This window comes from Leucoraja erinacea, chromosome 30, assembly GCF_028641065.1.
Source record: "Leucoraja erinacea ecotype New England chromosome 30, Leri_hhj_1, whole genome shotgun sequence".
NCBI lineage: Eukaryota > Metazoa > Chordata > Chondrichthyes > Rajiformes > Rajidae > Leucoraja > Leucoraja erinaceus.
The window spans coordinates 21,805,079-21,825,825 of NC_073406.1; the positions used below are offsets into that span (position 1 = coordinate 21,805,079).

The 20,747-nt window shown below is 43.7% G+C and overlaps 1 protein-coding gene across 1 annotated transcript; it reads left to right on the top strand.

Moving 5' to 3' along the window:
• The first annotated feature begins 15,732 nt into the window (after positions 1 to 15,732).
• Positions 15,733 to 18,799, top strand: sst7 (somatostatin family member 7). The gene is made up of 2 exons (XM_055659665.1): positions 15,733 to 16,133; positions 17,207 to 18,799. The coding sequence occupies exons 1-2, from the start codon at positions 16,035 to 16,037 to the stop codon at positions 17,420 to 17,422; spliced, it is 315 nt and encodes a 104-aa protein (XP_055515640.1). The 5' UTR covers positions 15,733 to 16,034; the 3' UTR covers positions 17,423 to 18,799.
• Positions 18,800 to 20,747: the final 1,948 nt, after the last annotated feature.

Consider the following 20,747-nt stretch of genomic DNA (forward strand, 5'->3'; position numbering starts at 1 on the left):
GCTGGAACCCTGTTCTTGCATTAATACATCCTTGTTCAAATTCAGCTGAGACAGTTGAGAGTCTTTCTGTTCGTTAGCAGCAATAAAGGACCATGTGAAGGAAGCGAGTTTGAAAGATGTTGACCCAATACTTGGTAGGCATAAATCACAATACAGTTTCCCATAATTCAGCACTAATTGGCACACTCACGGCATCTGGTGTAGGAAATGGTAATATGATAATGGTTCCTTGGAGAGATGCCTGGCACTTAACTTGCAACCCGCCTGTGTGCTCACCTGAAATATCCTTCAACTTGAATACAAATGTCAAAAGATACAATTATCTAACCACGTGGGAGAATTTATCTTCCAGATCTGTCAGGGTGTTGCATTTGCAATCACAGTTAAATTTGCATTTGGAAAATCAGTGTTAACATAGAACAGCACAGAATGAACCCTTCGGGCCACCTGATTTGTGCCGAACAAGATGCCAAGTTAAACTGATCTTATCTGCCTGTACATGATCCATCTATATTACTAAAAGTCTGATCTAGACCGCTTTTGAACTTCAAATTCCTGGGCGTGCACATCTCTGAAGATCTTTCCTGGTCCAAGAACACCAACGCAATTATCAAAAAGCTCATCAGCACCTCTACTTCCTGAGAAGATTACGGAGAGGCGGTTTGTCAAGGAAGATTCTCTCTAACTTCTACAGGTGCACAGTCGAGAGCATGCTGACCGGTTGCATCGTGGCTTGGTTCGGCAATTTGAGCGCCCTGGAGAGGAAAAGACTACAAAAAGTAGTAAAAAATGCCCAGTCCATCATCGGCTCTGACCTTCCTTCCATCGAGGGGATTTATCGCAGTCGCTGCCTCAAAAAGGCTGGCAGTATCATCAAAGACCCACACCATCCTGGCCACACACGCATCTCCCTGCTACCTTCAGGTAGAAGCTACAGGAGCCTGAAGACTGCAACAACCAGGTTCAGGAATAGCTACTTCCCCACAGCCATCAGGCTATTAAACCTGGCTCGGACAAAACTCTGATGATTAATAACCACTTTCTGCTATTTGCACTTTTATCAGTTTATTTATTCATGTGTGTGTATATTTATATCATAGTATATGGACACATTTATCTGTTTTGTAGTAAATGCCTACTATTTTCTGTGTGCTTAAGCAAAGCAAAAATGTCATTGTCCTATACAGGGACACATGACAATAAACTCACTTGACTTGACTCACTTGACTTGACTTGGCTTTTGGCCCACTGTGCTGCGATTTCCGAGAGAACACCGCCACCTATGGCCGTTATTTTTGGCCACCTCGCTCAGAGCCCTCCTCCGCCTTCCGGGACCAGAGGAATTTTCACATCGATGAAAAATCAGAGAGATATTAATGTTTTAAAAAAAATCCCCATTCTCTCTGCTGCCCTCGCTGGCGGCAAGGGGGAGGGACTATAAAACCCGGAAGTGTCGTGCCTCACTCAGTCTGCCAGACCCAGGAAGCGAGGGGGTCATGGCTCTCTGAGCTGTGAATAACACTGAACGCATGTCGACTCTATGGTAAGTCCCCTCAATGTGGCTGCTGCCAAATTGTTTGCCTTTTTATTTAAAGTTTGTGTTCACAAAATGAATATTAGTTGTCAGGTGGCAGCTGCCCAATTGTTTGCCTTGCCTTTTTAAAAATGTTTGTGTTCACAAAATGAATTTTGGTTGTCGGGTGGCTGCAGCCAAATTGTTTGCCTTGACTTGGCTTTTTAAATCATTGCAACAGTTGGCTGCCAGCCCAAGACTCCATTCGGCCCACAATGTCTATACTAGCCCTCTGGAAACCAGTACCTTTGGCCCACAACATCCATACTAGCACAACAGAAAGCACCCTCTCCGTAGCTTCCACATCCTTCCAGTAATGGGGTGACTAGAACTGCACAGAATACTCCAAATGCGTCCTAAATGTGGTCTGACAGAATTGCTTCATGACTTCCTGACTCTTACATTCAATGCCCCTAGCAATGAAGGTACGCTTTCTTTACCACCCTATTTACTTGTGCTGCCACCTTCAGTGGGCTATGAACTTGGAACCCAAGATTTCTCTGTACATTTATGCGTTTAAGGGTCTTGTCATTAACTCTATATTCTCCCCTTACACTAAACCCCCCAAAGTGCAATACCTAACCTGAATTTGAAAAGTCAGTGTTGCTTTTGTATGTGGATCAAATCTAATGAGTAACAAGAGAATAGAACCACAAATAAAAAATGAATAAGCAAAAGAGTTGATCTACCCTCATTACAAATAAAGCAGTTAGGGCTATGCAGAGAATTGCCAATTTCCAGTTTGTCTTGCGTATAGCGTGCACAGCCTAACGTTGTAGGACAACTTGTTCTATTTGATCTCATTCGATTGTGCACGCCAGGTTGATTGCATTAGTCGAAACAGTGCGGACCTCGTGAAGGTTGCAATCTCCCACCCCTCCAGATTGCCAACGGCAGCATTCATTTGCTTCGAATTGATGTTAAATTAAACTTTGTGCTTCAAATGGATGAGCCAAGTGGAACACAATGCAATAGAATGATAGGGGTACAATATAACACTTTCGTTGCAACATCATGATACTTCAAAATACCGTGAGAACCCTTCAATAAGATCTGCTAGAAATATATTAAATGTAATGTGAATTATACACACCACGACAAATATACACACCACGACAGATTCTTTCAGGCATTTCTGTGGGATTTATGATCAATAAGGCCCTCACTGCTTGGGGCGTCACTATTAAGTTAGAAGCTGGTTTATTTGAGGAAGTTTGTACCATGAGGCCAACTCGAGATAATAGAAGTGTGGTAGATGCATAGGCAGCAAACCATTGCATCATATTTCAATGGTACAAGATTAAAAATGACATTCTACTTTTAAGACATTTTTTATTATTAATGGCTACAGTTACAGCTCAAAGGGACAATTACCTTGCTACTGTGAAATGATTTATTTTGAATCAAGTTATTCTTTAATGGAAAAATAAATTGAATTATTTGGCAAATGTCATTTTGCTACCTGAGAAAATGAGCTTTCATTTAAAGATTTAATGAATGGATGATTACCACATTCCCAGAGGTGTGTCGCTATGCACCATATAGCAATGGGGCCTTGGGTTTAAATCTCTTGTTCTGCAGATGGTTCCATATAAACATGATGTAAGTTAAAGCTGAAACATAGAAAATAGGTGCAGGGACCCAACCCGAATTGTCACCCATCCACGTTTTCAGGAGATGCTGCCTGGCCCGCAGACTTACTCCAGCATTTTGTGTTTATTTGTACAAAGCAGCATTTGCAGTTCCTTGTTTCTATTAAGTTGAAGCTAAATTGTTCATTGGTTGTCTTGTTTCAGAACTGCACTACTAAGACTCTGGCCTGATGTGGAAAATAATTATGAGGAGAAAATAGGTTGCGAGGGGGTGGGGGTGGGTGGGTGGGGGGGGGATTCTGCCCTGTTGCTATTTATGTCACTGTTTTCATAAACACCATTTCCTGCTAAATAATGCCAAATGATTATTATAAAAATTATCTGGTTGTGATTTCATGACAATGACCAGAAGATCCACAGAGAGAATGTGTGGATTTACTTTAATTAGTTTGAGATGGGAACCAACAAATTTAAATTATAATTTTGATCTGAACCTAATATTTATTTGGATTAAACAATCATAATCCCTCATGTTTTTTTATGAAAGTAATTGCACAGCTCTGGTCGAGGTCAATCTACTGGTTAATTTAAAATATCAACGAACTTCACATAGCTCCAATGATTGATAGATGTGCCCTTGTTACTGCGTAGTTGCAATCACTGCAGACTGTAGATGTTTCATGGACTGTTGTTGACTAGGCAGAACTTATGAAATATTTGCATATTTTGCGCATTTCAGTCTCGTCTTGTTCCAACAAACTTCACAGTCAGTGAATTACTTTGTGATATGTAGTCACATGGGGAATTAAACTGCTAATTTGCACAAGGCAAATACACTCAATCAGCAAATGGGGTAAATGAATCACTAAATCTGTTCCGGCAGTGGTGGATGAGAAATAAATATTGTTGAGAGTCTTGAAAGTACTCTCATTTGTGGATCATCCACTACCAAAGTGGATGATATCAGAGCATACTAATGCCCTGATTTTATTTTCTCCCTTGTCTGAATGTGTAAGTCTTGCTGTACTCTTCACAGCATGGAGGAAGCTTCCGTTAGTTTGTGCAGTGGCCATTTTTGAGGACAAGTCTATACCAACAAAGACATCTGAATCAAGAGACCAAAACTTTTTCAGGGGAATAATTTTGATCAGGAATCGAGCTAATTCTTTTTTGAATCTAAGACCAAGTATTTTAACATAACAAATACCAATCTAGTTAAGAACTGTTTTGGTCTTTCTGGACTGTGGGCCAAAGTGCTTCATACACAGTGCAAAGCCTCCTGAATAAGTTGATGCATAGTGTATAAAGAAGGTATTGCAGATGTTGGTTTACACAAAAGGACACAAAGTGCGGGAGTAACTCACAGGTCAGGCAGCATCCCTGGAGAACGTGAATAAAGTGACATTATTGATCAGGAGTCTTCTGTACCTGGGAATTTTAATCAAGTTACAGACACCAAACGCACATGCAGAGCCCAGGGATTAGGTGTCTGGAGACCAGACCAAATCAGGAGATAACTCAGATATGGCAACTGGTAATCACAATCTTGAATATTAAACACAATTACACATGTGAACATAAACCATTAGAAATGGAAGTAGACCACGTGGCCTCTTGAGCCAGTTATGACAGTCTGTAGGCTAAGGGCTGATTTTCCACCCTTTTCACTTTCACACCTGATCCCCATATCCCCGCACACCAACACCTCCACTTCCTTAGAAGGCTTCGGAAGTTCAGCATGTCCCCTACAACTCTCACCAACCTCTACAGATGCACCATAGAAAGCACTTTATCAGAATGCATCACAGCTTGGTTTGGGAACAGCTCCTTCCAAGACCACAAGAAATTGCAGCGAATTGTGGACGCAGACCATCTCACAAACCAACCTCCTTTCAATTGATTTTCATACCTCACGCTGCCTTGGCAAGGCCAACTGCATAATCAAGGATGAGTCGCACCCTGGTCACTCCCTCTTCTCCCCTCTCCCATCAGGGAAAAGGTCTATAGAAGTGTGAAAACGCACACATCCGGATTCGGGAACAGTTTCTTCCCAGCTGTTATCAGGCAATTGAATCATCCTACCACAACCAGAGAGCAGTGCTTATAATGTATTCATGCATATTCATGTATATATTAATGAGTTAGTGTTGTATATAAGCAGGGAATGTTGGGTAATAAACCTCTCTCTCGTGATCCAGGCAACCTGCATGTAAGTTGTTATTCATTCTGCCATCCGGAATATAACAAAATTGGCGACGAGGAAGGGACATAGTTTGTGAGCTCATCCTTTAAATACAGTGCAGGACTGTGTTGCAACATGCAGTATTGTTTAACATTTTAAATACAGAGTTGTGTCGCAGTTGTTTGCGAGCTGGACATGATAGGTCGCAGATCCTTCTATGCAGGGGACTGTAGTTTAAAACAGCAGCTGTACATATTGTCGAGAGTTTGTCAGGCTATCTCTATGTTGTGTCTAATGGCAAGATGTCGTCCTTGGGATTGTATAACATTTTAGACTGAGTTTTTTTTGTCAAGTTCCTTAAGTTGAATAGCCTTTATACAACTATGTTTGAGGTGAATTGTTACACCAGAACAGACAGGAAATCAGGGGTTATGAACGGCCTTAAAAAAAAAGAGAACGACACAATGGCAGTGTACATCGGAAACCTTGGCACTTTTGACAAGAGAAGAGAGCCGTTCAGCTCCTACATGGAGAGAGCAAACATGTTTTTCAGGGCAAACAACATAATGGAGATTAGTGGTGAAGGAGAGAAAGTGACTGAAACAAATAAGGCCGTTTGCGAACGCATGAAAGCGATTCTGCTCACGGAGATCGGTCCTGAAGTGTACGGCACACTCGTGAATCTCCTTGCGCCCTTAAAGGCAATAGACGTGCCATTCAATGACATTAAGGGGTTGGACAGGGTAGATGCAGGAAGATTGTTCCCGTTGTTGGGAAAGTCCAGAACAAGGGGGAAGTCTTTTAGGACCGAGATGAGAAAAACATTTTTCACACAGAGAGTGGTGAATCTGTGGAATTCTCGGCCACAGAAGGTAGTTGAGGCCAATTCATTGGCTATATTTAAGAGGGAGTTAGATGTGGCCCTTGTGGCTAAAGGGGTCAGGGGGTATGGAGAGAAGGCAGGTATAGGATACTGAGTTGGATATATATTTTACTGTTCCATTATTCTATGTTCACTCTTCTGGGTGAGATGCTAACTGCATTTCGTTGTCTCTGTACTGTACACTGCACAATGACAATAAAGATAAAGATTGAATCTGAATCTGAAGGTGGAGATAGGATGAAAAGCGTTGATCAAATGATTCCAGCCAAAAATGAACCAAAAACTGAGCATGAAGTCCTAATCCCTGAGTTTCAATCTGAAAGTGAGTTGGAAGAGACCACTGTGATTGAAATACAAAGTTCAGTTAGTACAGACAAAGAAACAGATTCCTCTGATCAAAGTCAGGGTACTAAAACAGAGCCAAACAAGCCAAAAGTTGAGTCAACACTTAAACCTGTTACACCTGTTACTGTTAGACGATCAGGCAGGATCCATAAACCAGTAGTCAGATTAGGATTAGGAAGTTAAATAACTCACTCCACAAGTAAAACAAAAATGTGTTGATATGTAAAATAAATATATTATGTTTATCATTTAAGATTTCTTGACTACTGGTTTAAATCAAGTATCACAACAACAACTGTGTACTTAGATTTAATCCTTTAAAAAAAGGAGAGCAATGTAATGTATTCATGCATATTCATGTATATGTTAATGAGTTGGTGTTGTATATAAACAGGGAATGTTGGGTAATAAACCTCTCTCTCATGATCCAGGCAACCTACGTGTAAGTTGTTATTCATTCTGCCGTGCAGAATATAACAGTGCTCAACTACTATCTGCCTCTTTGATGACCCTCGGACTATCCTTGATCGGACCTTGCTGGCTTTACCTTGCACTAAACGTTATTCCCTTATCATGTATCTATACACTGTAAATGGATCAATTGTAATCATGTATTGTCTTTCTGCTGACTGGTTACCACACACAAAAGCTTTCCACGGTACCGCAGAACACGTGACAATAAACTAAACTGAACTGAACTTCATTTCCACTGAGCCCGAAAACTAATTATCTTTGTCTTGAATGTACTCGGAGATTGAACGCTAACACATCTCAGAGAATTCAAGTGACTCATCGTTTAAGATAATTTCCTTAGCAGTGCCAATGATGTGTTATAGTGCTAAATATTTTTAATGTGAGTGCAGATGATTTAATTTTATGCCATATTTCCAGCCTTTTACCTATGTCAATTAAAGAGGTGAGTGTACACCATAATGTATTTCTAATGCAACTTTTATCAAGCGCACTTGTACTATTTTTGATTCGGATAGGCATCGCAATCAGTCACTGTTTAATTACCCTAAATGATTAAGTGCAAATATTTGCTATAACAGTTCCAACTCTGATGTCTTGCTCCCTCAACTCCTGTATAATGGATCCTTTTTTTGATCATCCCTGACTTGCTATGCCGGATGCTCATACTGCTTCAATTGTTGCTCCGCTTATTTTGAAACATAGAAACATAGAAAATAGGTGCAGGAGTAGGTCATTCGGCCATTCGGCCCTTCGATTCAATATGATTATGGCTGATGATCCAACTCAGTATCCTGTACCTGCCTTCTCTCCTTACCCCCTGATCCCTTTAGCCACAAGGGCCACGTCTAACCCTCTTAAATATAGCCAATGAACTGGCCTCCACTACTTTCTGTGGCAGAGAATTCCACAGATTCACCACTCTCTGTGTGAAAAATGTTTTTCTCATCTCGGTCCTAAAAGACTTCCCCCTTATCCTTAAACTGTGACCCCTTGTTCTGGACTTCCCCAACATTGGGAACAATCTTCCTGCATCTAGCCTGTCCAATCCCTTAAGAATTTTGTAAGTTCCTATAAGATCCCCCCTCAATCTTCTAAATTCTAGCAAGTACAAGCCGAGTCTATCCAGTCTTTCTTCATATGAAGGTCCTGCCATCCCAGGAATCAGTCTGGTGAACCTTCTCTGTACTCCCTCTATGGCAAGAATGTCTTTCCTCAGATTCGGAGACCAAAACTGTACGCAATACTCCAGGTGTGGTCTTTAACTTAAGGTGTGAATTTAACTCCTTCAATATTAAATTAGCTATTACAACCAGGGATCAGGCTTGAGGGTTGAGCAAAGAGACCACCCTGATCCATTGGTTTGGTAGAGTTTACCAAGATGTTCACCATCAAGATATGTCGAGCTTCACCATCAATAACATATTTATAACTAATAAACTTTTATTAGATTATTTATAATTAATAAACTAATCCTTCCCTACCAAATTTAGAGATGAGATGTAAAATAAAATGTTGGGAAGTGTTGAGAAAAGATAGAGAAAACATTGCAGGAGTCCTGGCTGATAAATATCAAACATCATTAGACGCAGGTGAGATACCATAAGACTGGAGGAGCCTTTTACTGAGGAGTGGCTTCCGTCTGGCCACTCTATCATAAGGCCTAATAGGTGGAGTGTTGCATATTCCTTCTGGAAGGTTCTCCCATCTCCACAGAGTGACCATCGGGTTCTTGGTCATCTCCCTGACCAAGGCCCTTCTCCCCCGATTGCTCAGTTTGGTCGGGCAGCGGCCAGCTCTATGAAGAGTCCTGGTAGTTCCAAAGTTCTTCCATTTAAGAATGACAGAGACCACTTTGCTCTTCGGGACCTGCAATGCTGCAGAAATTGTTTTATACCCTTCCCCAGATCTGTGTCTCGACACAATCCTGTCACGGAGGTCTATAGACAATTCCTTCGTCTTCATTGCTTGGTTTTTGCTCTGACATGCACTGTCAACTGTGGGACCTTATATAGACAGGTGTGTGCCTTTCCAAATCATGTCCAATCAATTTAATTTACCACTGGTGGACTCCAAACATGTTGTAGAAACATCTTGAGGATAATCAATGGAAACAGGATAAACCTAAGCTCAATTTTGAGTGTCATTGCAAAGTGTCTGAATATTTATGTAAATGTGATATTTCAGTTATTTCTTTTTAATTAGTTTGCAAAATTTTCTAAACAGCTGTTTTCGCTTCTTCATTCTGGGGTATTGTGTGTAGATTGATGAGGCTGTAAAATAAGGCTGTAACGTAACAAAATGTGGAAAAAGTGATGGGGTCTGAATACTTTCTGAATGCACTGTAGAAGTCAGAACGTAATATTACAGTTATACAAGACGTTGGTGAGCCCGCACCTGGAGTATTGTGTTTTGGTCACCCTGCTCTTGGAGAGATACAGTGCAACTGGAAACGGTGCAGAGATGATATCGCCAGAACTCGAGGGGCTGAGCTCAAGGAGAGATTGAACAGGATAAGACTTTATTCCTTGGTGGGCAAGATGTTGAAGGATAATCTAATAGAAGAAAAGATACGGTGAAATCCCATAATCCTTTTCCTAGGAGAGGGGAATCAAGAATTAGGGGGCAGAGGTTTAAGCTGAATAGGGAAAGATTTAATAGGAACCTGCTGGGCGACCTTTTCACATAGAGTGGTGAGTATATGGCAAGAGCTGTTAAATAAACTAGTTGATGTAGGTACTATGACACCATTTAAAATACATTTGGACAGGGACATGAATAGAAAAGGTTTGGAGGGATATGGGCCAACTGTGAGCAAGTTGGACTAGATTAGATGGGACATCGTATTCTGCATTGATGAGTTGGGCCTAAGTGCATGTTTCTGAGCTGCACGTTACTATTCTCTCACATTCGCATCGACAAACCCTTGGCCTCCGACCACCACCCACTCTCCACTTCACTCTCCATCTCCCCCCACCCCACTCAGTGGTCCAACACCATCAACCCTGCTTCTGCCTTTATAGTTCTAATGCCAGGTGTTAGTTAAGTAGGGGTTTAAAATAAATATAGGAAACAAATATTTAAAAAATGCAGATTTATTTGACGCTGTTTCTAGCTGCATTTACGTGCAACAGGAATAAATCAACGTAGACTTAGGGATGCACCCGGACTGACCCAGACACCCGGACTGACCCAGACACCCGGACAGACCCAGACTGACCCAGACACTCGGACTGACCCAGACACCCAGACTGACCCAGACACCCGGACTGACCCAGACACCCGGACTGACCCAGACACCCGGACTGACCCAGACACCCGGACTGACCCAGACACCCGGACTGACCCAGACACCCGGACTGACCCAGACACACCCGGACTGACCCAGCCACCCGGACTGACCCAGACACCCGGACTGACCCAGACACCCGGACTGACCCAGACTCCCAGACTGACCCAGACACCCGGACTGACCCAGACACCCGGACTGACCCAGACTGACCCAGACACTCGGACTGACCCAGACACCCGGACTGACCCAGACACCCGGACTGACCCAGACACCCGGACTGACCCAGACACCCGGACTGACCCAGACACTCGGACTGACCCAGACACCCGGACTGACCCAGACACCCGGACAGACCCAGACACCCGGACTGACCCAGACACCCGGACTGACCCAGACTGACCCAGACACTAGCACTGACCCAGACACCCGGACTGACCCAGACACCCACTGACCCAGACACCCGGACTGACCCAGACACCCGGACTGACCCAGACACTCGGACTGACCCAACACCCGGACTGACCCAGACACCCGGACTGACCCAGACACCCGACTGACCCAGACACCCGGACTGACCCAGACACCCGGACTGACCCAGACACCCGGACTGACCCAGACACCCGGACTGACCCAGACACCCGGACTGACCCAGACACCCGGACTGACCCAGACACCCGGACTGACCCAGACACCCGGACTGACCCAGACAGGGGACTGACCCAGACACCCGGACTGACCCAGCCACCCGGACTGACCCAGACACCCGGACTGACCCAGACACCCGGACTGACCCAGACACCCGGACTGACCCAGACACCCGGACTGACCCAGACACCCGGACTGACCCAGACTGACCCAGACACATCTCGGACTGACCCAGACACCCGGACTGACCCAGACACCCGGACTGACCCAGACACCCGGTCTGACCCAGACACTCGGACTGACCCGACCCCCGGACAGACCCAGACACCCGGACTGACCCAGACACCCGGACCCTGACCCAGACTGACCCAGACACTCGGACTGACCCAGACACCCGGACTGACCCAGACACCCGGACTGACCCAGACACCCGGACTGACCCAGACACCCGGACTGACCCAGACACCCGGACTGACCCAGACACCCGGACTGACCCAGACACCCGGACTGACCCAAACACCCGAACTCTCCCAGACACCCGGACTGACCCAGACACCCGGACTGACCCAGACACCCGGATAGACCCAGACACCCGGACTGACCCAGACACCCGGACTGACCCAGCCACCCGGACTGACCCAGACACCCGGACTGACCCAGACACCCGGACTGACCCAGACACCCGGATAGACCATTTAAATTAATCTAGCTAAATCTGGAATTTTACAAGAAATTGAATGGAGATCATTATTATATAAAACATATCCACTTCATTCCTGCCTTTCAGAGATTTAAATCTCCTTCTTCTTCTTGCGTATGGCGTGCACAGCCTAAAGTTGTAAGACAACTTGTTCTATTTGATTGTGCACGGCAGGTTGATTGCATTCGTTGAAACAGGGTGAACAACATGAAGGTTGCAATCTCCCACCCCATTTAAATGTTCCATCCTCATCCAATCTAGTTTACATGTGACTCCAGACCTATAGCAATTCTACTAATTATTTGCTATCTTCTGAAATTAACTTGCCAGTCAATAGTTCGTGGTGACACTCAGATCCTGTAAAGGATTTTTTTTTAAAAGACCATGTGCTTCTGTTCACAGGTGCACTGGGTGTTAATGGGATAGACTCTTATCATGTTTAAATGTTCATACAGCATATTCCACTGTGAGCGGCTCAATGGGAAGGTGGTGATCTTGTCCGATCTTCATATTAGAGATACAGCACAAAAACAGGCCCTTTGGCCCATCATGTCCATGCTGTCCAACGATCATCCCATGCTCTACCAATCCTACAGACTAAAGATAATTTTACAACTTACCAAAGCCACTTAACATACAAACCTGCACGTCTTTGGAGTGTTGGAGAAATCCGGAGCACCCAGAGAAAACCCACGCAGTCACAAGGAGAACGTACAAATTTTGTACCAACAGCACCCGTAGTCGGGATTGAACTCGGATGGGTTCCGTAAATCAGCAGCTCTACAGACGCGCCACCGTGTGGCCCTGTTCTTGATTTCATTGTGAGTACATGAACAAGTACACAAGAAAACCTGACCTAACTCTACAGTTTGGCCGGCTAAACACCAAGCTGTTGTGGAATTTGTTGGACAATCCTTCCACCAGATCCTGGACTAAATTATTTTAATAGATTTTAATCTTCCATATTTGTTCTGTTTTTACAGTGTCTCTAAACTCCTGCACACCATTAAAAGACATTTGGGCAGGTACATAGATAGGAATGGTTGAGAGGGATCAGGGGCAAATGGGTCCAGTGTAGATGGGGCATCCTGGTCAGCGTGGACAAGTAGAGTTGAAGGGAGTGTTTCCATTCTGTATAACTCTATGACATGGCTTTGGTTAAACATCTCGTTTGAAAGCAGACTGTTTTGTATTCTGGATAAATGCTCAAAGAGGGAGTTCATTTTATGAATCAGGTGTGTTTATTTTTTAATAACAGCACAGTAGGGATTTGAGGTTCGTAAATGCAAGACAATGAAATGAGTGGACCAATTGCAGAGTGAGTGGAGGGATATACGTTCAGGGGGGGAGAGGTTAGAGTGAGAAAGGGGAGTGGAGAAGTTGAGGCAGTTGATGTCCCGCCGGCAGTTTAAAATAAAAAGGTCTAAAGCAGGTCTGAAGAAGGGTCCCGACCCGAAACATTACCTTTTCCAATGCTCCATTGATGCTGCCTCACCCGCTGAGTTTCTCCAGCATTTTTATCTACCTTCAATGAAATGAGTGGTTAATTCTGTGATATCAATCCTCACACAGAGAGTGGCGAGTCTGTGGAATTCTCTACCTCAGAGAGCGGTGAGTCTGTGGAATTCTCTGCCTCAGAGAGCGGTGGAGGCTGGTTCTCTGAATACTTTAAAGAGAGAGCTAGATAGGGCTCTTAAAGATAGCGGACTCAGGGGATATGGGGAGAAGACTGGAACGAGGTACTGATTGTGAATGATCAGCCATGATCGCATTGAATGCCGGTGCTGGCTTGAGGGCAGGGCTGGATTTAGATGAAGAGAGGCCCTAGGCTATTCCACTTGTGAGGCCCCTCCCAATCCCCCACCATCACGACAAGAGGAAGATGGAAGTGTCCACCATATTGACACCGATGTGCAGCTGAGCGTAGCTAATGAGATAAGGGCTGGAAAGCTGGGATTTTTTATTTATTGCCAGTGCTAGTGTCGAGTTATCAGCTTAAAACACTATTATTCTGAAATGGAGGGCAAGGAAAATTACTGACATGTTGTTCAGAGACTACAGTGCGTTGTGACAGCATATGTACCAAAGTTATATAATGATAGTGCAAAATTATTATACATCAGGCCCGTACGTAGCTTTTCAAAAAGGGCGGTGGCATGGCAGGATTACAAAAAATGTATGTGAAATAAGTGCATGCAGTGCATATCACAAGCGCGAAGCTGAAAGACCCTTCTGGCTGGGGTACAGGGCCCACTTAAGGGCCCTGGAAGCTCTGGGGTTTTAGATGCTCTCTGGTGCATTCTAATCCTTATTTTGGAGCATTTTTGCACCAAATATATGAACAATTTTCAGATATAATTTTGGTTGAGCCAAGAGTAATGAGTGGTTGGAATGGGATGATTGGGGTCATTGTTGTCCACATTTTTTAAATCAAAACTTGAAGCTGTCCTTGTTTTAATAACCAAGTTGTACTGTAAAATGTTATGTAAAATGTTATCAAGAAGCATGCAAACATTAGAAAATGTTTTGTGTGTTGATTTGGCTGCCTGTAACTGTTGGACTGTGTTAGTGTGTGCAGATTAAAAATATGCTACAAAATGAAAGGCGCAAACTATGCAATTCATATTTTTCAGTATTGTTATCAAGGAAAAGAAACCAGTTCCAATTGTTTGATATATGGAGGAGAAAATATAATTGCTCTGAAACCTACCGTAATTTTGCAATCTCACTAAACATAATCCCTCTCCCCCTCCCCCCCCTCCTCCCCCCCCCCCCTCCCCCTCCACCTCTCCTCCCTCCCCATCTCGCTCTCCCCATCCCCCCTCCCCCTCCTCTCTCCCTCTCTCCCCCTCCCCCCTCTCTCTCCCCCTCCCCCCTCTCTCTCTCCCCCTCCCCTCCCTCTCCCCCGCTGTCTCAACCCCCCTTTCCCCATCTCACATCCCCTCTATCTCTCCCTCTCTCTCCCTCTACCGCAGCGAGGCTACGACTCCGCGCCGTAGACAACGCAGCCACCCCAGCCCACCCCCCCGGCGTCACCAGCTTCCCCCAACTGCGCAGGTTCGGGTGGTTGCAATTTCCCCCCCGAAACTTCCAGTGGACCGGAACCAGAATTTTGGGTAATTTCCGTCAAAGCGGAAACGCTGATAGCGCTCCAATTTTTTTCTCTGAATTTTTTTTACTCTGGGAAAATAACACCTTGGCTGGAGGCCCCTAGATTTTGAGGCTGTGGGCATCAACCTATGACGCCTATAGGCAAATCCGGCCCCCTAGACCTCGAAGCCCAAAGCTTAAGCTTGTGAAGCTTATACGTAAATCCGGCCCTACTCGAGGGGCCGAATGATCTACTCCTGCACCTATTGTCTATTGTCTATCAATTCGCAAAATTCATTTTCATTCGTCATAGGAGCAGAGGTAGACCATTCGGCCCATCGAGACTACTCTACCATTCAATCATGACTGATCTATCTTTCCCTATCAACTCCATTCACCTGCCTTTTCCCCATAACCCTTGACACCCTTGCAAACAAGTATCTGTCTATCTCTGCCTTAAAAATACCCAATGAGGTGGCCTCCACAGCTGTCCGTGGCAATGAATTCCACAGATTCATCACCCTCGGACTAATGAAATTCCTTCTCATCTTTCTAAAGGTACATCCATAAAGGTATCTTGATATTTAAGAAATTGATTTTAAAGTGCAATGCATAGAAGAATATATTCTATTTAAGAAATAGGATAAGACCATCTGAGAAACATTGAGTTGCATTTTGAAGAGATCAAAGTCTACACTCAAGGACCACACATACTGATAATGACCTTTAGGATATTTGTGGTTTTTCAGTTTTATAATTGAGTTCACTTCTACTGCAGTTGGATAATCAACTGTTCCAACAACAACTAATCCCAGGTTTATGACATTTAAAAATATATTTGTGTGTACATGATTAGAAATTTCCCAGATCGGAAGCAATAAACATCCTTAATGGCCAGTTCGTTAGAAATGGACTGCAATTTTAATGATCTATATTGTAAACTGTTATCTACTTCTACCATAAATTTACAGAAACTAAAAGTGAAAAGTGTAATATAATTAGTCAGTTATGATGTCCCTAAATTACCATTTTTCCATTTACAATTAGATGAAGCTGTCATTCTTTATATACGTAGAGCTTCCAGGCTTTTATTGGGTTAATGATGCACGTTGGCTATTAGGCTTTAATTGTATCATTAAATTTTGTGCATCAGTGTATTGGTCCTGTGGTGCTATAAAAGAGATGCAACGTACTTCGGTGGAGTAGATTGAGTGAGGGAACGCAGAACACATTTAGCATTTCGGTGGAGTGAGTTTCGGGCATGAGGGGGCTAATGACGATCAGCGTGATGTGCCTGCTACTGCTGCTGCTTGTGGAGGTAGATGGTGCTGACCTCATGGAAGAGAGAACAACACTTCAGGTGAGAAGAGTGCAGAGCAGAGAGCTGGTAAACCCACGAGGGTTGAATAGAAAAGGCAGGGGTGAGAAATGGTGAGAAGGGGAGAGAGAATTTGATTAAAATTGCTGGAAATATTAAATGGAGAGAGCTTAAAAAAAATCTTAATTGGAGATGTAAATCAGGCATTAAAAATTGTGAATAGACACAAAATGCTGGAGTAACTCAAAGGGATAGGCAGCATCTCAGGAGAGAAGGAATGGGTGACGTTTCAGGTCGAGACCGTTCTGCGTATTTTGTTAAGGGTAGGTAAGGATGAATGAGTTCTGGTTGCAGTAGGTGAAGTGGGTGGCACGCAATGAAGCTGAATGGCAAAATACTCAGGTCTGGTGAGTTAAATTAATTGCAACATTATTATGAGAATCGCTGGTGAAAATGGAGGGGGAGCAGATTTAATAGTTGCTCTCAAAATGAGGTATTTCAAATGTAGAAAATTACAGAGCTATAGGAAGAGAAGGGAGTGGAACTAATTAGAACATTCTTTTGACAGAGCCGCAACAAAAAAAAAAATAAGATGAACCGAAAGGTCTCTCTTTGAGTTTTAAGGACATGATTCTTTGAGCTTAGTATTTAATACTCAGCTGAACCAGCATCAATGAACAAGTGATTCAGATCTATGAGAGTGCATTGGCTGTGTTACAGGATTAGTAAAGTTAGCTCCTAAAACAATAATCCAGAGAATTTGAATTCAAATCTCACTTTAGTTGTAGAATTTAAATTAGTTTTTATTTTAATATTGGGAACCTAAGTTGGTGTTAGTAAAGCTGGATGGCAGTGAGGAAAATTGAATATTATTACTTATTACTTATTACTTATTATTACTTATTACTTATTACTTAAGTGAAACTGTAAAGAAAAGTAAAATCCTTGTAAACTAAAATAAGCTCAATGTTCAAAGATCTGTGATTAGGAAAGAATGAATGACCAAGAAACAGCATTTGCACAGAGCTGTGGGGAAATTGCCTGCTTGTGACTTGACAGCACCTATTTTCTCTCGAGATGAATGGATAAAAAAAATATCCTTCCCTTTCCTTCAGGAGTTGACCAAAAACAGGAAGTCTCTGATACTGAAGCTGCTGGCTGGTTTGTTGGATGTCGATGATCACCTTGGTGAGAGTGGCTACACGTATTCAAACACAGAAGAGGCAGGAGAGCGGTCACTCGAGGAGAGAGCGGTGGTTGCGGGGATCCCTCGGAGAGAACAGAAAGCTCCCTGTAAACTGTTCTTCTGGAAAACGTTCTCGCACTGTTAAATGCGGGCTGTTGGCTCTTTCTAAGCTGATGTAACAAAATAAATATTAGCTAGTTTCTTCTTGTTATGTCAAGCATGTACATTAAAACTGTCATCGTTTGTGTATATTCCAACCATTTACAATGAAGTGTTTGTGATGCATTAAACTTGATCCTCTGCATTTTGCCAGCCTTTTAAAGTATATACATTTATTACATCAGGACGTGTTGAAATCCTGATTGAATAATCTGTCTTTTAAAGGGTATTTTTTTTAATGTTGATTTTGTTTACTTTCCTGATTATTTATAGTGGAATATCTTGTAGAGAAATAGGGAACTGTAGATGTCGGTTTACAATGAATGACCCAAAATGCTGGAGTAACTCAGAGGGTCGGGCAGCATCTCGGGAGAATGTGGATTAGGTGATGTTTTGGGTCGGGACCCTTAGATGCTGACCCGAAATGTCACATATCCATGTTCTGCCTGACCCGCTGAGATACTCCAGCATTTTGTGTCCACCTTTATCTTGCTGCCATGTTGGCCATGAATCATGATGAGATTCATCCCTTCTTGTGGGGAGGTCCGTGACTTGTTACCCTCCATCTCTTGTAATGTTTCTGAGATCCATTTGCGAGGTATTGCAGTCATAAACTCATCACAACCCCCCTCCTTGATACAAGAAGACAATCCTTAAATCAGCGGTAGAATTTGTGTAAAACAGATAACCCAACAGTTTGACTTGGTTATGATGTTGCAGATTGTGATTATGTTAATACAACGATGCTTTGGACATTCTTCATGTTTATTTATCTTGAGATATCTTATGAATAACATTGAAAAATAAAAGCTATCATATACAACAGCGTATTAAGTACTTCTGTTCTTTTTTTAACTAGAAAACACATTTTCCTTTTCATAAGTTGTAGGAACAGAATTAGGCCATTCGGCCAATCAGGTCTACTCTGCCAGTCAATCACGGCTGGTCTATCCCTCTGAACCCCATTCTCTTGCCTTCTCCCCATAACGCCTGACACCCGTACTAATCAAGAATCTATCAATCTCCATCTTTAAACCACAACCAGAGAGCGGTGCTGAACTACTATCTACCCCTTTGGTGACCCTCAAACTATCCTTGATCGGCCTTTGATGGCTTTTCCTTGCACTAAACATTATTCCCTTATCATGTATCTATCTATACACTGTAAATGGATCGATTGTGACCATGTACTGCCTTCTGCTGACTGGTTAGCACGCAACAAAAGCTTATTACTGTTCCCCGGTACACTGACAATAAACGGAACTAAGAATATCCATTGACTGTGGCAATGAATTCCACAGATTCACCACCCTCTGACTGAAGAAATTCCTCCTCATCTCCTTTCTATGTCCTCTGTTGACACAGCTTTGCCTTTCATTTCCACCTTCTCTATCCCAAATATCTTCCACACCTCTGTTTAATTTGGAAGAAAACTTTCGCACCAACTGTTGATTTGTTTGGCAGTACGTATTTGACCCGTGTGCCTTGTCAGTGAATTTTGTTGCAACGGCCAGAGATTAAACACAGAGTTAAATTATGAGACCTGTTTGAAGATGATGGGAGGTTACGGTGAAGGATGCCTGCATGCATGGGCCATGGCGTTGAGTACAAGAGTTGGGATGCTCCCACTTGGAGCATTGGGTGCAGTTTCAGTTGGCCACCTATAATAAGGATGTCATTGAACTGGAAAGGGTACAGAAAAGATTCACAAGGATGTTACTGGAACTGGAGGGCTGCAATTATATGAAGAGACTCGATAGACTGAGATTCTCCCCCCCCCCCCCCCCCCGGAGAGTAGGAAGCTGAGGAGTGACCTTAGATAGCATATAAAATCAAGAGGGCTATAGATAGTGTGAATGGTCACAGTCTTTGTTCCAAAGTCGGGGATACCAAAATTAGAGGGAATAGATTTAAGGTGATTGGGGAAAGATTTAAAGGGGACATGAAACATAGAAACTAGGTGCAGGAGGAGGCCATTCGGCCATTCGGCCCTTTGAGCCAGCACCGCCATTCATTGTGATCATGGCTGATCGTCCCCTCGGACGACCCCCGCGCGGCTCCCTGGAGGGAGACTGCTTTTCGGGGCTCCTGCAACGGCGAATTCTCCCGCCCGTGTTGCGGGGTCGAAGAGCTCCTGGAGCGGGGCCTAACACCATTGCCCCGCGCGGCTGGAACGGCCGCGGGACTTTGCGAGCACACACCGGGGGCTCCAACACCAAGAAACCGGTGTGCGACCTCGCACCACCCGGCGTGGCTTTAATGGCCGCGGGACAATCGCCATCGCCAGCCGGGGGCTTTGACTTTGACTCTGACATCGGGGGGGGGGGGAAGAGTGCAGTGGAGAGATAAGTTTTTTTGGCCTTCCATCACAGTTATGTGATGGATGTTTATGTAAAATGTAATTATGTTGTGTCTGGGGTCTATTTGTGTGTAATGTATGGCTGCAGAAACGGCATTTCGTTTGGACCTCCAGGGGTCCAAATGACAATTAAATTGACTCTCTTGTCTCTATCAATAACCCGTGCCTGCCTTCTCCCCATATCCCTTGACTCCACTAGCCCCTAGAGCTTTTTCATACAGAGGGTGATGGAAGTGTAGAAGAGCTGCCTGGGGAAGTGGCTAAGGCAGATACATTTACAACATTTAAACGATGCTTGGGACAGGTACGTAAATAGGAAAGGTTTAGAGGCTTGGGTCACTTACAAACCAACATTATGACCATTGAATTCTCCAACTAGGTCTCTGCTTGTCTCTATGGATCTTTGACTTCCTTGTTAGCAGACCACACTCAGCACAGGTTGGTAATAACACTTCCTCCTCGATCATCATCAAAGCTGGAGCACCGGGGCTGTGTGTTCAGTCTCCTTCTCTACTCCTTCTCTATAGCTGTGACATTTGCCAGACACAGCCCCAGCACCATCTCTAACCTCACCAACAATACCACTGTTGTTGGATGATTAATAGGAACAATGAATCCAAGTACAGGAGAGATTTATAATCTGATAGAATCGTAGTAGAATAACAATCTTGCTCTCAATGTTTGCAAAACCATGGAGCTGGTTGTTGATTTAAGGAAGAGAAAGTTGAGGATCTATGAATCCGTCTTCATTGACAGGACAGCAGTGGGGAGGGTCAACACCTGGGATAGACACAAAATGCTGGAGTAACTCAGCGGGATAGGCAGCATCTCTGGATGGAAGGAATGGGCGACGTTTCGGGTCGAGATTCTTCTTTAAACAGTCAGGTGAGAGGGAAATGAGAGATATGGAAGGGTAAGGTGTGAAAACGAGAGACAAAAGGGTCGAAGATCA